Source organism: Colletes gigas, unplaced genomic scaffold (assembly GCF_013123115.1).
Source record: "Colletes gigas isolate AHSC1104 unplaced genomic scaffold, ASM1312311v1 Colletes_gigas_Sc00007, whole genome shotgun sequence".
In the NCBI taxonomy this organism is placed as follows: domain Eukaryota; kingdom Metazoa; phylum Arthropoda; class Insecta; order Hymenoptera; family Colletidae; genus Colletes; species Colletes gigas.
In genome coordinates this window covers 7,698,383-7,720,809 of record NW_025106636.1, presented here as the reverse complement: position 1 = coordinate 7,720,809, position 22,427 = coordinate 7,698,383, and the positions used below count along the sequence as shown (strand labels likewise).

General features: G+C 41.5%; 3 protein-coding genes across 8 annotated transcripts in view; 1 reads left to right on the top strand and 2 right to left on the bottom strand.

The window, feature by feature from the left end:
• The window catches only part of LOC122396432 (spectrin beta chain, non-erythrocytic 5), a 55,370-nt gene extending 53,764 nt beyond the window's left edge, over positions 1–1,606 (top strand). For all 4 annotated transcript variants that reach the window (XM_043394818.1, XM_043394819.1, XM_043394817.1 and 1 more), the window contains one exon: positions 162–1,606. In XM_043394818.1, the coding sequence (XP_043250753.1) occupies positions 162–392 (231 nt within the window). In that variant the 3' untranslated portion in view covers positions 393–1,606. The remainder of the gene's footprint in view (positions 1–161) is intronic.
• Positions 1,607–2,646: 1,040 nt separating this feature from the next.
• LOC122396367 (hemicentin-1-like) lies at positions 2,647–9,291 on the bottom strand. Its single transcript, XM_043394692.1, has 6 exons — positions 8,928–9,291; positions 7,295–7,424; positions 5,127–5,326; positions 4,528–4,848; positions 3,381–3,869; positions 2,647–3,194 (listed from the first exon to the last, which is right to left on the bottom strand). Exons 1-6 carry the CDS (start codon positions 9,289–9,291, stop codon positions 2,647–2,649), a joined length of 2,052 nt encoding a protein of 683 aa, XP_043250627.1.
• A 2,818-nt stretch (positions 9,292–12,109) lies between these two features.
• LOC122396303 (LIM domain kinase 1) lies at positions 12,110–22,239 on the bottom strand. Of its 3 annotated transcripts, XR_006259028.1 has the most exons (9): positions 22,188–22,239; positions 21,329–21,443; positions 20,596–21,036; positions 20,098–20,190; positions 19,346–19,478; positions 19,029–19,261; positions 18,713–18,941; positions 13,263–18,594; positions 12,110–13,145 (listed from the first exon to the last, which is right to left on the bottom strand). XR_006259028.1 is itself a non-coding variant. In XM_043394573.1 (8 exons), exons 1-8 carry the CDS (start codon positions 22,207–22,209, stop codon positions 16,318–16,320), a joined length of 3,543 nt encoding a protein of 1,180 aa, XP_043250508.1. In that variant the 5' UTR covers positions 22,210–22,239; the 3' UTR covers positions 12,110–16,317. The 3 variants fall into 3 exon arrangements, 2 of the variants coding, with proteins under 2 accessions (XP_043250508.1, XP_043250509.1); XM_043394573.1 differs by having other exon boundaries at positions 12,110–18,594; XM_043394574.1 differs by lacking the exon at positions 20,098–20,190 and having other exon boundaries at positions 12,110–18,594.
• Between the last annotated feature and the right edge of the window lie 188 nt (positions 22,240–22,427).

Sequence of the window (22,427 nt, the reverse complement as noted above, 5' to 3'; positions counted from 1 at the left end):
TTAAGCTAATTATAACGAAGTAATAGTTGTGTCGAGGCGTTCACTGTCCGGACTCTCAGCGGCGTATCCAAAAGCGTGGCGCTATGACCCGTATACGGGTCATGGACAGTGAACGTGTTGACTATTAATTCGAGTGCAACATTTCTATTTGTTTGTTGTAGGGTTTGCAGCAGAATAATTCCTTCACGGGTAGGCCAGTGTCTTTACCGCCATACGTAGCCCCGCCTGCTGTGCCACAAAACTCGCAAAACATAGTGGTGGACAGCAGGAGAGCCAGCGAGAGTGGATCGGAAAGCGAACACAGCATGGGTAGTAATCGCAAGGATCGCGATTGCAAGAGGAGTTCTGTTTTGAGTAATCTATTTGGTAGACGTAAGAAACCTCAATCGTAACCTTATAGGCGATTACGTTTACGCACGCTTGCGTAAACATTCACGGAACAGTGTGGCAAATGATAAATAGTTCCTTGGAAACTGTTGGGAAGAACACGTGTATATGTTATCTTTGCTGCATGATACATTAACATCCCCTGTAAATTATTTTTATGTACTATACAAGTTTTACTCGGAGTATAAATTTATCTTTATTGTTCACGTTGTTCGATAGCGTTGATGATTATGGACAACGTAAGTTTAACGAACAGAGTACTTGATTCTAATAGTTTAAGAATCTGAGGGAGTTGTAGCTCTTCGCAATTTAACATTTATTTAGTTCAGCGTTATGCTGTCCAAATTAATAAGGAAACCCAGTTACATCGGATACGCGCGTCTCTCTTGTTTCAATAATTCTGTCATATTGGGAAATACTTTTATCACATGATGATAACTTCTAAGAAGTTTTGTACCATGTTCGACGCAAATATCGAACTCGTTGAAAGTATAGACACTGATCTATAATGTACCGGATACATTAAGGATCGAGAGAGATTGTTACAGACAACATTCGAAGAATTATTATTATTTAAAGTTTGATTCTAATAGCTTGAAAAAAAAAATCTATTACGCAACATACGATTTTCTTGATTCGCGAATAGTTACAGAGGAAATTATGAGGTATAAAGAAAAAGAATTGTTGATTTAGTGTTACTATGATTGTTAAATGGTTTGATGAGCTTCTTTGGATGCATCGTAAATGTCATATGTTAGAGGGATTACGCCTTACACGCGACGATCGTTATTGAATTTATTTAAAGTGTACCTGACTTTAAGAGGAACGTTGAAATGTATGATGATGGAGCATGCAAAATGCGCGTGCAACGTAAGAGTTTAAGTTTGTAGATGTCATAATATATGTTGCAAATATTATATATGTGAAAACGCCTGTCCGGGACCAATGATCTTAATGTATTAAAGTACCAGGGATATGTACACATATCGTATTTTTGAAGGAAAACGAGAAAATGATATATTCTTGAAGTTCAACAATTATTCTTCTTTTTTTTTTTTATAACGAAGTAATATTATGATGTGTAAAGTGTATTTAATACTACATAAAAATATAATTATTATGTAGGCTTATCAGTGCTATTCTGTAGTTATATAGTGCAATTCCTTTATGCGCTAAGGAGTCGTCAACCGAGAGTTAAACAGAAAGATTAAATAAATAAAAGAGAAATTATGAGAACGGTGGATTATATTTTCAAGAACCTGCCGTTTTTTTTTTATTCATTCCTCGTAATACATCATTTCTGCGTTATTGCACGAATTTCATTATTAACAAACGGAGAATATATGTTCGTTACGCTACCGAGTAAGTCATTTTTAAAAGATCATTTTATCGATTTTTGATTCCATATATATTTATTATTTGGCATTATACTCGAGTATAAAAGTTTCGTTAAATGAAGATACTAAGCCAGCTTAACGAATTAATAATGGTATCCATCATTACGTATCGTTACATTGCTACACCTATTATCGTTAAATTAAACCATTAATATCTCTGATTATTCTACGTACTCTAATAAAACTTAAAGTAAAACTTAAATGCAACAATAATAGTAACAACAAATAATTCAACTTTCATTTAAAAATTTGCAAACATTCACTGTTTAACTGCTGGATAGTACCTGTAACGACATTATCACATCCTTTAATTCCCTAAAAAAAAGCAATTCTTGTTCGAAGTCCTTCGTAAGGATGAGAAACCACGAATAGTGTCGATAATCGAGGCACAATAGATCCTCTGAGCTTCAAAAGGAGTCCATCCTTTAAACACTATGTTCCATTATCAACATTCTGTCATACTTTGGTCCAACACTTGGTCTGTTAACTTACCATCCAGTTTTAACACAAAAACAAACACACAAAACATAATATCCCACACTTCAAACATCGTGTCCTATTATACTTTGGTTTAACATATAACAGTGGAATGTACTGGCCTCCTCGACACAATATCCAGTTTAAAAAAAAAAATGGCGTCAGCGCAACACACAACGATCAGACACTAGACGCATGAAGTCTACGTCCAGATCTCTTGGTGGCTATGGTTATCGGGATAAGTCCACCCTTAGAACATCGCATTATACTTTACCAAACAGTAGAACAACGTCCAGTTTCAAAAATACGTGTCATTGACACGCACGCGAACGAAGAGCTCGGTGTCAGTCACCGGTGACCGTCATGGCACTGAACACGTTAACGGTCACACAATGGTAGGTGGTTGTAGAACAGCTGGCGCGTTTCTTAGTTTCATAGCTTCTGGACTTATGGCGCGCACCTGCTTGGTGATCTGGTCATAGTCGTACGTGACGGCCAGCCCACCCTCCGAGCTGCTCTTCCTGGTATAACTTTTGTCCTCGGACGAGTTCATGGTCTTTTGTCTGTCGGTGGTGGTCGTGTTCCCGTACAACGCGTCCGCCGCGATGCCGCCCTTTTCTGCTTCCCTGCGGTACCGTCGACTCTTGAACCTGAGCACCGAGTACACGGTAAAGAATATCAGAACCAAGAGGAACAGCAGACCCACGACAGCGCCTGCCACTATTACTCTCATTTCCGTTGGGTCTCGGATGAGCAGTTTAACGTTTGTCGAATCCCTTCCCTTCTCGCTCTCCACCAGCAGCGTGTATATCCGTGCGTCTTCCTTCTGCAGATCCTTGATCACCAGTTTCGCCCAATAGCAGTTCGTTATCATCTCGTTCTCCTTGATGTGCTCTAATGGCACAGCCTCGTACTTTGGATGAATGCTCTCACCTGGGTAGGAAATGCTTAATTACTGGTTGCTATAAATGGACAGTTCAGTGACAGATACTTGTAGCTATTAGGGCCTCATGGAGTAATAATTCATTCACTTTTGGTGATAAATAAATCTTTGGTAGTTTTAATGCTTTGGTAGACTAGTATTGCTTACATTGACCCTATCAATTAAACGATTCTTACCAGCCCTAATGTGAGAGCTTCCCCATTGCCAGGCAACTAGTTTGGGAGGTGGTCTTGAGCAGAACCGCGACTTTAGAATATGCTCAGATTCTCCAGTCCAACCCAGTGACTCGTAGAAACCCTTACCACCGGAAGAAGGTCTGACCTGTATCTCGGGTGGTCCTGTCACATGGAGTACGTAACGAGCCTCGCTTGGCATTTCCCTCCTCACCCCGTTGATCACGTTGAAAGCCACGCATCGGTATTCCCCCTCGTCGGACCACATGACGTTCTCCAAACGCAATCGTTTGCCGCCATCCTTGTTCTGGAGGCGATTCTCTATGGCTTCTGTCACGCCACCGCGAAGATGCATCCATTTGTACTGAGCTGGCGGGTTCGCCTCGAAGTTGACGCACTCGAAAGGCTCCAAACTCGAGCTTAACAGAGTCGTTTCCTCGAATTTCTGCGCTGTGTCGTTACTGGTACTGTCTTCCTTCAGGCTGGGACCATCTGATCAAGATGGAAACAGTTGTCCAAGTAGAATTCACATAGATGGATTGGAAATGTATCAGTTTCTGGTGGAGTTAGACTCCTGCATTTTGTGTTAACTTTCTTGCAATTTAAGGTTGAGTTTTACTACACGGGCAAAGTAAATTAATGTTACTAGAAAAGGGAATATATTACATATGTCTAACAGCCCAGAGCTGAGTACAAATTACTTAGCAGTAACAGATGTCGTTACATCCTCCCAGTTATTATTTCTGAGAAGTCTGCATCATGGAAAGAGTCACAGAAGCTTACTGCGTCCAAAGTTACAAACTTAGTTACCATAAATTGTATCTGAATTCTACCACAAATGGGAAGCTACAAGTCTCTAGCGACACAGAGCTGAATACAAATTACTGTACTTGTTAGTAACAGATGTTACCCCCAGTTATTATTTCTAAGAGGAACCTCAGTACATCCAAAGTTACAAATTTAGTTTCGCTACAACAAATTGTATCTGGAATACTGCAACAAAGGGAAAGTCCAGCTGGCCAGTATTAGACGTCCAACAATAGAGTACAAATTGATGTACTTATCAAAGACTACAGGTGGCATTACTTCCTCCCGTTGTTCTTCCTTAAAACTAGGTATCATGGTAAAAGTCGAACTACTTGCTACGAACATTGTACGTCCAGTCTGTAGTTAGCCGGGGCGCTTTCACCGATAACGTTGACCGCCTTGCAAGAATAGAGACCGGCGTCGTTTCTCTTGACCGGCTCGAATCTCAGCTCGGATCCCGTCTGCGTGGTGTTCTGCTGCGTTCTGTTTAGCATCAACGAAACGACGTTGCTCGTCACAGTGATGGGAGCTGAATCCTTGAACCACTTGATCGTTCCGCTGGGATTGGCGTCCGCGAAGCATTTCAGGCTCATAAAGCTCGCCGAATCCTCGAGGGCCGCCACCAGCAGCCGCGGTTTCGTCTCGAGCCGCGCCTCCGGTGAATCTAAAATTCGCGACGCCGTTAGAGAACTGACTGGACGCTCTTCTTGCTTCTTACTCGCGGCTCTATTATTTTACAGAAGACTGTTCTAAGCCCGTAATTGCGTATCGTAAAACCTGACGACGCTAATTGCGGGCTGGTTATCTAGACCACAAAGGCGGAATATTCGGAATATTCCAGTGGCTGAAGGCGGAACTTTCTCAAACGAAATTAACAAGAGGTATTCAAAAACACTTTGGGAATTATTTTTTTTAAATTCAAAATGGATTTGATATACATACAATGCACATCCAGTCGTGTCTCTGTGGAAGTGGGAACGATGCTGGATGGATGCATCGTGATACACCGAATTGGCAGACCATGTGTTTCCCTTTGTCCACGGACACGTAGAAGACTGTGGGCAGCCCACGTCTTTGGGCTGTCCACTTCTGTCGCGTTCGTCTGCTCCCTCAGAGGCTCCACCTCGTCTCCGCCTATGTACCTGAGTCGAAAGCAAAGGATTTAAATACCGTGCATGCAAAGAAGCCACAGAGTTACAGCCATCCTTCGTTTTCAAGTTCGGAAGTTATTCAAACCGAGTTTCGAAGCCCGAAGGTCTGTATAATTTCAAGAACGTTGGTCCGATAAAGTTCTAAATCACTTTCTCCCATCTTAAATTTGGGAGACATCAACGCCTGCGCAAGAAAGTACCCAGAAGTGATCTCGTTCTGCTCGAAAGCAAAAATATTCTTTGCAGAGTTCACGATAGCTGTAACAATGGGCACGGCCAGCCTCTGAATAAAACAAACGTAATTTCGCGTATGAATTTTGCACGGAAGATTTACTCGACTAACCGTTACACCCATGTTTCCGGAAAGCTGTTCAGCAACTTCCCACAAACGTCGATATTCAAGGTTTATATACCCTTTCTAGAGTGATTCACGGGGAGACTATGTTCCCGGCCAGTTTCTCCGCTTCCACGGCCGCAATCTGCATAATTATGCTTGGCACTGCATCTTCCGAGGAACGGGGGACGAAAAGAAGAAGAAGAAACGACGAACTGTTTAGAGACACCGTGCCTATTAAAGGCAGTAAAGCGGCCGATTGGACCCTTCCGCGCGTTTCGATGCTCGGCATTATTCTTGCAAATGCCTGGCGAAGTGTAAAATTAGGAACTGTTCGCGTCGCGTTTCATATTCTATGCGCCTCGCGCAGAAAAAAAAAAGAAAATCTCTCGCGGAATGTGAGTTGCGCCATGTTTCTTGCGAAACATCTCTTGTGCAGTCATCGATGTCACTACAGTTTCGGAGATATTTCATTCGAAGCGAACAAAAATTCTGGAAATAATTTCGCGGCTATGTTCGAATATTTATTTGCCACATTGGTGATCGTTTCCACGCGCCGGTGCATTAACTTTTTGTTTCTCGTGTCGTAATGTATAATTGAGGATCCAATTGGTAATAAAATACTCGGGCAACGACGCCGGTTGTATTTCGTTTCTATTGTTTTTGCGGCAACTTTCATTCGTAGGAATGTTGGCTGCACATTGTATTATTACGATTCATTGGCATTCGACGCCGTTTCGAAACCACTGACTAAAATTTCTGCGCGAATGGAAATTATTTAAGAACGATCGATTATTGAAAACGCTTCTGAAAATGTTTCTGAAACGGAACGGGTATTTTTTATGTCTCCGTGGGTTTTATCGTCTGTTCGAAACGTGAAAATGATGGTTCACAGAGGCCAGTCCAGGCAAGAACTCATAACACGGTGTTTATGCAGCGGAGAACTTCGCGAGCAGCGTCTTTTTCGTTTCATGGTCTAGCGGGCAGCCCAGCCACGCCTCATCTAAATTCTTCTAACATAAAACTAGCTCTGATCATCACCTTCGCATGAGCTGCGTTACAATTTTTACGAACACGTTACGACGTGTAAACATAGCTCAACGTAAAAAAAAAATCAAGATAATACAATCTTGATTCGAACCAATAACGTTGTTATATCACAAAATAACGTTTAGAAAGCACGGACAATTTAGGCGAAAGAGGAAATGGCGAAAATCTGGTAAACAGGTTTCGCTGCTAATTGGCCGTGAATCGTGTCCAAAATGAACTTTCATTTTTCGCAGCATCTCTTAAGTTCCCGCCCATTAACCTAATCGTCGTAATTTAGGAGAAATTTCCTTGCTCCACGAATTTTATTTTAACGAGTTCTAACAGATCCTAAGAACGTAAAGAGCCTCCATTGATCGATATTGCACAAGTTATTTGTAAATTGCTCAACTTATAGTGATTTAATACTGAATTCGAGAGACTCGTGCTGCTCCACGAACTTCCATGTTTTTAAAAATTTCCTTTAAATGGAGCAGCCATTCTTTTGCGATTTAATTCACCGTTTGAAAACAATGCGCAGTCGCATTAGTCAGGGCACATTATTTTACCCTTTCGGGAGGCTAATTGACACGGCTTACCACTTTATGAGCGCCGGTGGATTTCCATATCTTGATACGCAGGAAATGGTGACTTCCTGACCCTCCCTTAAAGTTAGGGCAGTGGTTAAAATGGTTCCCCCGTACTCCAGCCGCGGCTTCCGGGGTTTCACTGAAATCCGTAACGCAACAGGAGATCCAACCATTAGATATACGTACTAAACACTCGCAACAATATACGCTTTACATAAAATATACGATTTACTTAACCCGATGATTCATCGTTGCGCGAACAGGACGTCGTGTTTTTGTTTTCTTTCAAAACGTATTTGGAGATTTATAATAATCGGAGTACCTCCGCGAGATAAGAACCAAACGATACTAAAATGGCGAGAAAATTAGAACGGAACGAGGTGTTTCGCGGTGAATTGCGCCACGTCGCCGCTGCGTTTAGGCGAATTTCAAGCAACCCCCGCGCCTAAGGACTGCATTGTTCCGTTGAAGTGGCATCGGGATCTGATTGTGCGCGTGACTCGAGGTGAATCGCCGAGGAAAGTGATTTTTTCCGCGGTGATGTAAAAACTCAACGTTCCGTTAAAGCTAAGTACCGTATTTAACGCATTAATGTCTCGCGAAACGTTATGGAGAACTGTTACGCGAGCACCGCGTATCCCCTAATTGCGAATTTAAAGCTTGCATCGATGCATTACGTGCATTCGAACTTAATAACGCTGCTGGGTAATCGTTGAAAATTGATTCGAAACCGCTTTGAAATATAGCCTCGTTTAGATTTCACGTTGGTTGGCTCCGTTCTCAAAGCGAGCTAAACAGTTGCGTGAATATGCATAACAGGCTGTTATTGGAGCAATTGTTATTTAAATCGTACGAGTTTTCTGATTTATTACAGAAAGTAAAGGTATTCCTCGAAATTGGATCCGAAAGAAGCCTCGTTTCCAATTCTCCGAAAATATTTAGGATCTTCGTAAGAAATCTGGCAATGTGTTTTTATTTTTTTGGGGGGGTCGTTCCGAGGCGGTCAGATCACACGCAGATGCACAGGCATCGAATATCCATCTCAAGTGTCCAGAGAAAAAATACTTCTCCTCGCGCAGGTCCTGGAAACCTTTTAGTCAGCTATTCCGTACCGCGTAGTGACAAGTTTTTATGATACATCTGGGAAATATCTCTTCTGTAACCCTAACGACCAGAGAAAATATACTTGAGCCTATTCCACTTCGAGAATGAGTTTATTAATTCCATATAAAAAAGATCTAGAATATTTTCTATCGATTACATTAAATTTGAATAAGAAATTTTACGGATAGTTTCTATTTTCCTGCAATTGTAATTACGAGAATTGCAACCACCTGGTGGCGACTAGTCGAAACGCCGTCACGCGATATTACTAACCCACTTCGAAAAATAAAACCCATTTAACTCCCCAACATTCTAACGCATCTGAATACTCTTGGAACATTAACATTATTTTCAATGGCACTAATTACTTAAACAAAACAATATCTACATAAATATATTTACTAAAATGTTGACTCTGGTGCACAAATCTTTTATAACGAGAGAAGCTCGAACAAAAGGTATGGAAAATTGGAGAATAGAATCAAAACGACATATTTTTCTCGATTAGAATATTGACCTTATAAAAAAATAATTTCACCTCTGACCAGTAGACGCGAGGGCAAGGAGGTGAGGGCATCCTGTCGCGTGAAATCGCCAGAAGTGACTTGACACTCCCAGTGGCCGTCGTCGAAGTCGAGGGAGGCCCTTCTGATAAGCAGGGTGCAATCGCTGCCCCGTCCGCTGGCCCACTCGTATTTGTCCGGATGCATGCCCACCGGCTTCCGGTCTTTCTGCCAGATGCACTGGCCACGCTTGTCCTGCACCCTGCACCGTAACTGCACGTCATCGCCGGATGAGACTTCCTGGTACAACGCCGGAGTTTCAGCGAACCTTTGCTCGCCAATAATCGCAGTCACCATCGCCAGCAGGGCCAGGATGGCTCGAAGATGAACGAACTTCATTTTCTCAGTTCCTTACTCTCTTTCAAAGAACAATCTTATTCGTTGAATCTTCTATTTAGGTACTTCAGCGCATTATGAAAGATCGTAGCAATTTGGCGCCAAAATAACGCTCGTTATAAACTACAGAATTTCTACTAACTTTATTATTGCAATCATTTCTAATAAAAAGAACTTGAATTCAAAATACTTTCACTGTAAACATTATGCACCTTCGATCTGACGTTTACGTTCGATACACTTTCGGAAGATTCGTCGCGCAAAAATCGTTTCGTTGAATTTATGGTAATGATTATACGTTAGGTTATCGTTCGATGCGTACTGTGTCATAATTGTCGCAGTCACTGTGATCGTCGGCAGTCAACATCGCGCAAAAGAACACCGGGAATCTTCTCGTTGGAGAACATAAGACGAAGTGAGCCGTTGTGAAATTCGAACGAAACTCCGCGACGGGGAAACGCCCGCAGCGCCGTCGGCGGCGGTTCGTCGAACCTCATTCGCATCCCCTACGAACTTTAAACCTTCGTGTTCTTCCCCCCCGCGAAAGACTTCGAAGCGTAATTTGTCAAACGCGAAACTGTCGAGTGGCAGTGATTATCGTGAGGGATCGGCTCTTTAAAAGTTTCGTAGACGCGATATGCTCGTTCGGAGTCATTAACTCGGAGACGTAAACACTTCACGCAACACTAGTCGTTCTATTTTCACTTGCATTTTACGTTCCACTTCCGTGACTCGGGGGGTTCCACCGTTCGAACCGAATAAATTTGATTTCGACGGAAATGTACCGATAAAATCGTAATCCTTATCCCGGGCTCGAATAGGAGCGAACGGATCGCTGACAAAGGGTGCTAGGAGACTGAGAGGAAAGAAAACAGACGGTCGAGGTAAACGAAGTATCTAGGACGTCGGAGTACAATACTGAATGCACGTAGTGGAACTGAGCCGGAGTTAAAGCCAGAACGTTCACCGGAGTGGAAGCGGAAGACGGGCCCCGAACGCGGGCCCACGCGTGCGTATCCAACCCTGTCTCCTCTGCTGCTATCCTTATTATTCGAGCGTGTTATCATTATGCCATGCTACGGCGAGCTTAGCCGCCCATTTGCTCCATATACTTTTTATTTCGCGTTTAGTCACCGGGAAAAACCACCACCGCGCCTACTTCGGGCCCAACCACCCTTCCTCTACTCCGACCACCCCCTTTTTCATTCGTCCACGCGAGCTCGAAGAGAAAGCAGCTACCTATTAGGTCATTAGACAAACGCATTCGACATCAAACCGCCGACAGATGCTACCGATAAGCTTTCGAGTGAAAAACACGCACTCTCCTTGACAATTTATGGCAGCCATATGCGTGCTTTAACGCTCATTTTCAGTCGTCTACGTTCCGATTACTATACCAAAAGTATATTTAATCATTGTGATCTTGGAACTGAGTTGTGATAATAATGATGAAACATTCCTTAATGGGAGGTGCGGAGTGAAAGTAGTTAAAATGTAGTAAAACGCTAGTCCATACATCATGATTCTTTACCGACTGATCGAAGTAGAGAGCGTTACCTACAGAGACACGCGCGCCATTTTCTAATCAGTAGTATCGTGGATTAGTCAGGTGGAATTGTATTATCTCAAATCGTCACTTACGAAGCAATTAGTAAACGCATTCTTAAACAATCTACGAATCATCGTTTCATCGAAGCGCGAGTTAACGACTTACCGAATGAGTCATTAATAGGTTCATTTACTCTTCTATCTAAGAATGTGAAACAAGGTATTAAGTAGACCTTACACCTAATGTATTTTTTACGCGATTAAGAAATAAATTTTCAAATAATCTTGGAATTTCTATGTGATCTACACTAAAATACGCGTAGTTTGGTTTTTGAAACTTTAAAATCGTCCAATCCGTTAAGAAGTTATGACGTTTTAAAGATTCGCATGAAATTTCGGGAAACCACTTCAGGCCTCAGATTATATTTTCGATAAAGAATTTTTTTCTCAAAAGTGGGTAGGAATTCGGGGGTATGTCTAATCACTAAAAATGATTGCACTTGACCCCTGCGACCAAAAATAATTTTTTTAGAACGATTGAAAAGTTTTTAATTTTATCGACAAACTTCATACTTTCTCGAATTTTTTTCTCAAAAGTGGGTAGGAATTCGTGAGTATGTCTAATCACCAAAAATGATTGTACTTGATCCCTGCGACCAAAAATAATTTTTTTAGAACGATTGAAAATGTTTTAATTTTGTCGAAAAATTTCACACTTTCTCGAATTTTTTTCTCGAAAATAAGTAAGAATTCGAGGGTATGTCTAATCACCAAAAATGATTGTAATTTACCCCTGCGACCAAAAATAATTTTTTTAGAGCGATTTGAAATTTTTTAATTTCGCCGATAAATGTCTGCACTCACCCCCTGTTATTTTTCATAAATATCGTATTCATGAGCTCTACTTCATAAATAAATTTCAATGGAATACATTCACTATTTGCAGTTGACCATCAGTGAGGCTAGTAATACTGAAATAATACATTTCATCCTACTAATATTCTCAACAACAGAAGGAAACTGACTTATTCGTATGAATAATTTATTTCCCAGGGGCCTTGCGTTGATTCGCGGTAAAAGGGACGTTCGAATTACGTATTATTATTTCCCATAAACGAAGCGTCAACTATCATTAGTATCTAGTCAAGGTCGTTTCGTATGCCTGAGAAATAGTTTTGCGATGGAATGGAGTATTTCCACTGTGAGAACATTTTACGCCACTTCCATTTTCGTGCACTGGGTAAAATAAAGTAATAGAGCGTTGATTCTCTCAACCATTTATTTTTCACATTTTTTTCTCCGTATTACTAGAATGTTAAACAGAAACGTTTGTTCCCTAGTCGTATAAGATTTTCAGCACGGAAAAACGATTCGGAAACGTCGCGAGTAACGAGTGCCGTGGCACTTGTAAAAAAGAGAAGGAATATGATCTTTCGCCGAGGAAGAATCGTGATCGCGTCGCCGAAAATGATTTACTCTTTTTTTCAGTCTAGTACAAAATTATTTTTACGTTCGTTCCTCAACAAATGTGCAGTGCAAAGAACAACGTGCGCATTACTTAGTCTCCGATCGACACTTTACAACGACGTGTGTATTTCTTCCTGTCAGCCAAGAATACGACGGCTTCTTTGCCAATCTAACAATAAAGGAACAATTTCTCGATGGAAAACTTACAAACACTATTTGTAACTCGTAGACACTGTACTTTACGAACCAATTGAATTACACAAGGTCTCGAAACATGTTCTACAACTAACGTAACCTTAAAACTGCATAAAACGTATGTATGCTCGTTGATTTGATTTATTAACATAATCCCGTAGAAAAATATAATTGGTGACACTTTAGTGAGTCTTCGTTGACTGTTCAAGCTGTGAATTTCCATATCTTTTAAACAATAAATTTAACATTATCCACCGTAAGAACAAAGTATTTATTTCTATGAGACCCTTGCCAGAGGGACTCATGTGCCATGGGGTTATGTTAAACATAACCTAGACTGAAGGGCCTAATTACTGTCACTCAGCTATTTTATTTGAAGTACCCAAATAGATCCTAAAATGTTATGAAACAGACGAAGACGAGTTATCAATTTTTCACAATTTCTATATAAAATACTGTATACCGATGAAAATTTCCCTTCGAGAACATTTTCCCGCGAAGGAGATAAATCGTTTCGTGCTTAACCCTCTGTCGAGAGATTTCACAGGGCTTCTGTCATTCGTTCCCTTCCTTCAACAAAGCGTTACACACTAAATATGTTTGCATTCTCTGATCGCGTTTACATCCCGTTTCCGCCCACCTATCGTCTGAGTAAAGAAAAATAATTTGCAAACGGTTAAGACAAGTTGGACGCTCCTCGTGTTTGAAAAATGTCGGACAGAAGGAGCGTGACAATTTACAGACTATAAAAATAATGTGTCTACCGTCGTTCCGGAGGTCTTCCTTTTTTTTTCATCTTCTTTTTACAGAAGTTTACAGAGTTCGTTTCTTGTGCCCGTCACGTGTCTATAATGTTTCCTACTTGTGTACTACGTTATTCATGAGTAAGCAACGATAACGAGTCTAATACTGTTCGCTGAAAACGTTTTACAACGAGTCCGCCCTGCCGCGTTATATGTACGCGCGATTATTCATACATTATTCGATCGGTTATTCGTTATTCGTTATTCGTTATTCGTTACGCAGATTTCTTAAACGTGTGTATATTCGGTATGTGCGGCCAATTTTTTTCGTAAACATCAAAACATTCGACCATTTTGTACTCGACAAGTCTATCCAGCAATTCTCAAACTTCGCCCACAAATTATTAGTTTTTGGGATAATTTGAAAATACATGTTAAGTAAACGTTTAGGAAAAGGTGACCGTATGTACCATGATAGTTTCGTTAAGAAAAATATAGATGACTTTAAAACGAAAGTTTGTCTATTGTTATATGTGGACGGTTTGAGAAACACCGGACTAAATTGTGGGTTTCGAAACCAGGTGTTCGTACAGCTTTTAATTGGACGATAATTTCGAATGTATTGATAGTTTACGTACACATGTATCTTTTACGGACGAACATTTTTTATTCCGCTTCGATCGGTTCACAAAGTTTACCGCACATGACCGTGTTTAAGCCATGATTATTTATTTCTGAAATATAAATGTTACTTGCAAAATTGTTTATTGCACGTATTGTCCGTTGAAATAACATTAAAAAATTTGTTCTTTTCCTTCAGTACCATGATTCGTTTAGTACTGCAATTGTTTTCCTCTATACACACCGACACAGTAAGAAATTGGGGTTCCTTTCATAGTAACAGTTCTTTGAGTTTACTCCACAAATGTTTTCGATTATAGACAGCTTCAAAACACTTTTTATCACAGATAATAAACGTTTATTTGGTGTAATGAATTGAAATGCTTTTAACAACAGCGTACCGATTAATAAAAATTTGTCGTAATGTCAAAGGAAAAAAAAGAACGATTCCAATGTTCCTGATCGCAGAAATAAAAATGTAATGTCAAAGAAACATAGGCAACAAAGTAAACAAATTTTCCTTTTTTTCGAGCACACGCAACGTAAATTGCAAACCGTTATCAATACTATGTATAATATTTATCACGTGTTCCTTTCTCAAACAAAGATCATAAATTATTGCTTAAATGCAGTACTCCGTTTATCATTCTATTTTGATGAAATTAGGGAACGTTTCACTTACAATTAGAATGTAATAGAATAGAAATACAACTTTTTAATAGTATCAAAAGAACTTTCATCTACATTATCAATATAAAGCTTTTTACTGTTAAATATATGTTTTGTAAACAGTGTTTTGAACATGACGTATGTTGGAATATATATACAAAACTATATGTACATTCTTCATATTATACACATCATACTAATTTATCATCATTTATATCTTTGCTAGATTAAGTGCGAGCATCGGTCCACCGATGAAATAAATAAGAATGTGGCGTCGTTTCCCATGCTCGCCGCCAGGGGGGCCCAAGCGCTTGTGAGAGCGCGATCCCTCTGGTGGCGAGCACGGGAGGCGACGCCACAAGAACAGTGCAGGATCGATTTTGCAATTTACACGTCAAAAAGGAAGTAACGAATACAACTTATAACATTTGGGACATTATAAAAAAATAAAATAAAAAAATAAAGTAATTAATATCAAATTGGCGAAGTTCCATCTTTCAGACAGATAACAAAGATATAATTGACGCGTCCGTATTTATACATGTCGATAATCTGTACATGCACACCACCATCGTATATGTGGATAATATTTTACAGTACGATGTACATATATATCCGATAAAAGATATCATTTGTTTTTTTTTTTTTACATTCTATTCTACAAACTGACTCTACATAATGTTTTAGAACTTCCAAATATAATTCCGTACTTCCAAAAAATGAAAAGTAGAATGGAGATGGCACCGACCATACCTATGGCGTTTCCATGAAACGCCCGTTTCGAGAAGACGTTTAACGTGATCGGCGCTTTGTTTCGCTGCTCCATTTTCCAAAAGCACGCGGTTAGCTCTATCGATTCTGAATGCATCTGATATAATTCTGGATGGAATGCTTTCGTTAGTCTTATAATTAGTCGAACTCCCGCTTCTGAAAGAACCGCAAGGCAAGATATTGCAGGAATACGAACGCACCGCTGACACGCAGTATCCAAAAACGCTTTAGAACCACGAGAACCGATAGCAATGAGATACATTAATACTGGACGTCAGATTGTTAATACTTTTCCTACGCGTTGTTACGCAATACTGTAAAACACGTTCACGAAGAAATTAGCACGCCCGGTGTGCTCGTTACGATTTAATGGTTACGAATATTAAAAGGAAACGAAAACTAGAAAGTTAAATTGACAGGCTTAGACGTTACAGAGATCAAATTAGTAGGGTGAGATTCGTTTCGTTATAAACCAGAGTTAGGCATCAATCGACTAATTTTCATTAAACTATTAATCGATTATGAAAATTTAGTTGTCAAAGGTAATCGCGATTACTGTTAATAGACTGAATGGATTGAAATTAATCGCTATTCGCCCCGCCATTGGTTCCATCAATGATTAATCTTTGATTGCTAATAACGTAGATTACACACGATTGGAAATAGTTCATTTTTATTATAGATTCGATAGAAGCTATGGAAATTATTATTTATTAACTGTAGTTCTGCAGTTAAGGAGTCAAATGAGAAAGAAAATGTCACTGGTTCAGCGTGCCAGTGAACGTGTCAAGTAGCTAACACCTATGTTATTTGTCGTCGTGAATTAATCATTAATTGGATAGACGATGAACAGCGAATAACGATTACGTTAATTATCGATTCATTTGTCAATCGTGTACGAGAACCAACGATTGATCATTTTAATCGCAACGGTGAATCGTTACTTTGATTAAAATCTGCCCAACACTGTTATAAACACAGTACGTTAATCCGGTGCTCCGTCGACGTGGAAATCTCACAAAGCTGTGCTCTCGATCGGCGAGGTTGCACGGTTAGGTGTGCAACACCGTTCAGGAGTATGGCACAGGTCCGGCGTATGCCTACCGTCCCTTAATTGAACGAAGTCCAAGTCCGCGAAAAAGTCACTCTTCATGGTACCCACCGCGCTATCAGAACCAAAGCTGTCCTGCCTGCATAAATCGTTTTTGTAACATCCACTGTATTCGGTCAACGAGTTAGGCAACTTGTTATCGTACATTGACTTCGTGTCGATTACAGGCTTCTGGGTATCGTTCGACTCCAGTTTCGTGCAATCTTGGATGGACGCTGTGCAGTCTTTTTTGTTATCGGCGCGAGTGTCATTTTGCGTATTGTAAATGAGGAGATCGTCGTTTTTGGAGAGGCTCGAGTTCGAATAGAGGCTGTCCGCGTAACAGAGTCCAGTATTTTTTCGACAGCTATTGCCTCTGCGGAGATCCTCGTTCCTCAACGTGTTGTAAGGCGAATAGTCTTTGTACAGTTTGTCCTTGTGTTTCGCTATGCAGTCTAATACTGTGAGACTCCCCTGCCTGGATAAAATACTACCAATGTCCGAGACGTTGCTACCCTGTCTCGATACCCTGTCGTTCGTACGATCACCTTCGTCGATTTCCCCTGAGCTTACAGTTACTTTTGATTGCAACGAAGTACCAGCTTCGGATTGACTGTTTTTCTGCGCGGAAAATGCATTCTTTGGCATCTCTTTTGTGGGAGAAATCTTTGTCCTTCTCAAGTAAGAACCCGTCGAAGTCTTCGGGGCGTCGCCGCTCCCCTTCTTCGTCTCGACGTCGTTCTGACCGTCCATCTTGTTCTCCTTCTCGGCGACGTTCATGGATTTGCCGATTTGCCTCAAATACGAGCCAACAGAGTTCCCGTCCGACATTTTGAACTTGCTCTCCAACTTGGTCCTCGAGTGATCGTTGGACTTCTCCGTCGACTTGGAATTCAAACTGTTATTCACCTTGTACGAGCACTTGTTATCGTTAATATATTCCGAGGTGTCCGATAAAGAGCACGGACTCGCGCTGCCCACGTATCTGATTTTTTCGATGGGTATTCGTTTCAGGTTACATTCCGTTTGATCGTTTTGCCTGACGCAAGATTCCTGTTTGTCGTTCGCGAGGCGCGGCGATGATTCGTTCGATTTCACTGTTTGCCTCGCGAAACACCCGGTGTACGTTCCTTCCGGCGAAATAACGATATCCGGTTTCTCGATCGTAACTTCTTTGGACCTCGAGTTCTGTCTCGAGTATCGGCCCGCGTTCCCGGGCGATTCGTTCGTTTTGCTGTTCTGTCTCGTATACCTTCCCCGAGAACCGATCACGTCGGGCACCTGAAGCGTGTTGTTGTTCTGCACGGGATCCTCGCGTTCCAACGTGCTGTCCTGGCAACCGCTGCACCTCTTCTTCTCTTGATGCACCTGGCCCTCTTTGATAGGCTTCAGTTGGGGTACGAGAGTGTCCGGGGTCGTGGATTCGCTGGTACTCGTACTGGGGCCGGTATAGTTTCTGATGTCGAACTCCAAATCCAACGGCAGTTCGACGCCTACGGATAAATGCAACGCCAATCCCTCCAGCCAAACCTGCATCAGTTCGAAGGGCGGTCTTTTGTCGGGGTTAAGGTCGCAACAGAGAAAAGCGACCCTGTAGAACATTTCCGGGCAATTGGCACAAAATTTCTCTTTGAAGACATTCTGGTTCAGACCAAAGTCCGACGACCTGGGCAGGTAATCCGGATCGGCTTGAACGCGTCCTATGATCTCGCAAACGACGATACCGAAGCTGAATATATCCACCTTCTCGTCGTACTTGTTACCCTTCATCATCTCGGGGGCCATCCAGTACGGGTTCCCGACGACGGTGTACCGCTTCTTCCGTTCCTTCTTCGACGTTTTGGTCTCGCCGTCGGAATGTTTGCTGTATTTACGATTGTCCGGCGAATTGCCGTTCTGTATTATCCTGGCTAAACCGAAATCGGCCACGACCACGGTCTTGTCCTCCCTTACGAGACAGTTGTGCGAGTTTAAGTCGCGGTGAATGATATTCATGGAATGTAGATAAGCCATACCAGCGGCAATATCCTTCGCGAACGACGTTCGCTGTTCCCATGGTAACGTTTCGTTCGTATCGTGTAGCAGAGCTCTCAGCGTTCCGCCTGATATGTATTCCGTGACCAAATGGAGCTTTTTGTCCTTATAGAGTACGCCGATGAATCGGAGAACATTGTTATGATGTAACGAACGTAACACGGCGACCTGTTAAGTACGTGCAGAACAAAATAATGGGGTAACGATTACAAACGCACGCATAACGAAAGTTTTTGCGCGCGATACGACTCCGATAAATCGATCGATCGATTCTATGACTACTCACCTCCTTCAAAAAGTTTTTCTGAGCTTCCTCGTCCACTCTGTACAATTCTTTCAGCACCATAACTTCATTGGTATCCCTGTGCGTGACTTTGAACACTTGTCCGAAGAATCCTGTACCCAGGAGTTCACCTTTCACTAGGTCACTGGCACGGAATATCCTTTGATTCTTTGGCTCCACTCGAAACGATCTAGTTCTGCTCAGGTCGCACGTAGGATTCGTCGGGGAAGATCTGCGAACAATGCATCGCGATACAGCTGTGCATCTCATTGAACTTGGACCGTGATTATTAGGGAATTAGTTTGCAACCGATCCATACCCGTCGAGCAGTCGCGACATGGAGCTGCTGCGCTCCTTGTGCATAGGATCCCTCGTTCTACGCAATTGTCGGCTTCGCGTTCCGCTAATATACCCTTCATCGCGACGTTTGAACAGCCGTTCCTTGTTTTCCGGGCTCGTTCTCGGGCTCCCAATCGACGTCAACATCGTCGCAGATGGCGAGGAATACGTTGGTCGTCGCGACACTGCGTCCGGATCATGCTCGATGGTCAGCTGAAAGATCGATTGCATTTGTTTCTGTATTCGTTCCAATTGCCATACGTTCAACAAAAATTACTCCATAGAGCGGATAATTACCTGCAGAACTGTATCCGAATATTGTATAAGATTTTCAATGTTTTCTATAGGCTGATCCTTGACCGGTGTGCCGTTCACTTCAAGTATTCGGTCGCCGATGTGTAAAGATATAAGATCACTGGACATGTTCAGTCTGTAACACGTTTCGTGTGACATTTCGATCGTTCGTAAATGGTTTTCTTACAAGAAGTACATGCAAAATTGTCCGTGCATTTAATTTTAATCGGTGTACAACGTATGTATTAAATATTACATGTACGATAGTGTCGCGGTAAGAAAAAAAAAAGGAGTAAGAACCGAAACAGTGAAGTTGATGTTACACGTTCATTTGCAACCTTGCACATGTGCATAAGATACGAGGCATAACACGTACAAAGTACAATATGTAAGACCATTACTCAATAAACACGAATACAAATAATAGTTGAAATTACTTGAAAGCTGGTTGCATCGTAAACACTATAAAACAACGAAGGAGAATATATGATACATAATACATAAAAGTAGTTTTTAAAGTAATATGAAATATTATATTATTAAATATATGGATTGCCGCATCGTCCTATGTTACATGCTTAAAAAACTATACAGCACATATAATTAAATGGAATAAATAATATTACACACGAGAAACCTATTTTGCACAAGATACGTATTTTGCGTGCAAGTTAAATATAGCAAATACTAGGCACACACATCTAATTCACAGAAATGCAATGTCTAGTGCATATTATTTATTTGTTATGCTGTACCTATGATTAGAGAAGTGGCAGCATAGCCTAAACAGAACCTCCATCACAGAGGCCAGCAGCTTACTGATCTTTCCACGAACATTTCTCATTAACCTGCATTTTAGTTTAAAGTTATTAGAGGCTGCGCATCTATGCTGGTTCTTAAATAACCAGAGTTAATTATTCATGCACGGTTAAATATTTTAGAAAACCTTTATTAATTATAATTTGGTGATGTACAAAAGTATCGTGATCTTTCCGCGTCCGTTTCAAAACTCATCGATCGTTTATATTATCGTACGTGTTATATCTTTTTCTTTTTTTTTTCGACAACGGTAATTTTGCTCTCCAGAAACTTGTCCGACTCGTATAAAAAGTGATTCGTATAAAAAAGAACATTGCAAACTTGCAAAAGCAAGCGTATCGTTTTAATAAACTTTGACAAACAAGACTAGATGTAAAAAGAGAAAGTATAGTACAAGAACGTATAAATATATTGTGTATATTTTGTATACGTACTCGGATATACGGAGCAAAGCACCACAATTTCGAGGACTAGGAGTCGAGTCTAATGTCAGTTTGATTCCCCGTTGTTTCTCGGAATCGGAAGTGTTCGGGGGTATTTCCACCAATCTGATGCTGTGCGGCTTTCGGGCGAACGGATAATTTGCTGTCCTGTTGATCGGCTGCATCTGCCTTTTGTAACAACATCCGCAATAGAGTTTAGACCTCTCGACTAGAGCATAGCTTTCTCCTTCGCCGATAAACGCTCCGCAAGAGTTGCAGGCAAAACATTCTGGGTGAAATTTGTGATCGCCTGCCAGCATAACAGGGCCCGTGATGATTTGGCCGCAACCTTGACAGGCTTCCCCGTAAGCAGCCCAGTAATCATCCTTACAAAATAGTAAGCCATCTTTCTCAAAGTACCACGAGGAGAGACCGATATCGCACGCTGAACACCTGAAAAATACAGTTCCATTGGTATTGATGGTTTATAATGACAAGGAACAAAAAAAGCTGTTGGGATCAGATCTGATTAATCCTACTTCCGAGGCAGGTTTTTCCCCCAAGATAATCATGTTATGCACATGACAAAAATTGCCATTAACTCTGCCAAGGATTGTTTTCAATTGAAGTAACTAAGGACAAATATGCAAGAAAAGAGTCTGAACTAGCCAACAAAAAATTGTGAATGAATTGGGATCACATCCAACTAAAGCTTTGAACTGATTTGTTGTTCCAGGATTCTTACCGAAAACAATCTAGATGCCATTCTTGGTTTAGTGCCTGTATAAACTCATCCTCGTCGATGACATTGAGGCAGCCTGCACACGTTATTGTCCCTCCACTTTCCCCACTTCTTTGCTCTAGCGTGTAGAAAAGAGAAAACAGAGTTAGACTTTGACACCACGGCTATGGATTATTTTGAAAAAAAAAATTCAAAAACCGAATTTCATATACTGCAGATTTCGCGGTTGGTTCGTCCTCTACGGTATTTGTACATTTTTTTTTCTCCAACACGCTCTGTTTTGTGTACTTACGTACACATACGCGGCGCACACGGACGTGCTTTTTTGCACAGGTATACGCGGAACGTTAAACGCTTAACTCAGCGTTACATTTCGTATATCACGAGCTCGTCGCGACTGTGAAAATAAACACGACGCGGTCGCATGGAAAACAGAGCGCGTCAGGGACGTGCAGTAGGAAGGAAACGTGATTCACGGTTGACATTAGGTAAGCGTTTGGGGAAAGCAGCGATCAACCAGCTGACGATAGATCGGACAGTTACGAGGCGATCGACGGCTTGTCAATCGAAGAAACACGTTGCTGCGATCACGGAAATGTATACGAAAATATTGTAACCTCGCAGGCGGGCGGTCGGAAAAATAGAAACGAAAGGAACGCGCAAATAAAGTCTCACGAAGAGCGTGGGCCAGACGACTTGGATGGCAGGACGCCCACGCGATCCGCGGAGCGTCAACGCGTACACGCGAAATCTACGATCAATCGTCCTACCGTGCACGACATTCGTAACAATACACGTTCTGCACCACGAATACCGTTCACTCGACTGTAAATAACGTTCAACATTGTCGAAAAAGACGTACCCTTTGACGAAACTTCATCCATCACAGCATCTAGGCTGACACACTCCCACTCCGCGACTCGGCCACTGAATATACAGAGCAGACAGATTCGGGGAATCTATTGTCAACGCGCCGCGGTACGCGCAACGGCGGGATATTTGAATTCGATTCAAACCGAGTCTGAAAAAGACTGGCAAACCGCAGACCGTTCGTACGATACGGACTTTTTATCTAATTTGTTTTGAAACTATTAATCGTTTG

Coding starts and splice junctions, on each gene's coding strand:
- LOC122396367 (XM_043394692.1), bottom strand. CDS start 9,291: ATGAAGTTCGTTCATCTTCGAGCCATCCTGGCCCTGCTGGCGATGGTG. Junction 7,425..8,927: donor CTCGCGTCTACTGGTCAGAG/GTGAAATTATTT, acceptor TACGGATTTCAG/TGAAACCCCGGAAGCCGCGG. Junction 3,870..4,527: donor CTACAGACTGGACGTACAAT/GTTCGTAGCAAG, acceptor CATCTTGATCAG/ATGGTCCCAGCCTGAAGGAA.
- LOC122396303 (XM_043394573.1), bottom strand. CDS start 22,209: ATGGATGAAGTTTCGTCAAAGG. Junction 18,942..19,028: donor ATGTCGCGACTGCTCGACGG/GTATGGATCGGT, acceptor CATTGTTCGCAG/ATCTTCCCCGACGAATCCTA. Junction 18,595..18,712: donor AGAAAAACTTTTTGAAGGAG/GTGAGTAGTCAT, acceptor CGTACTTAACAG/GTCGCCGTGTTACGTTCGTT.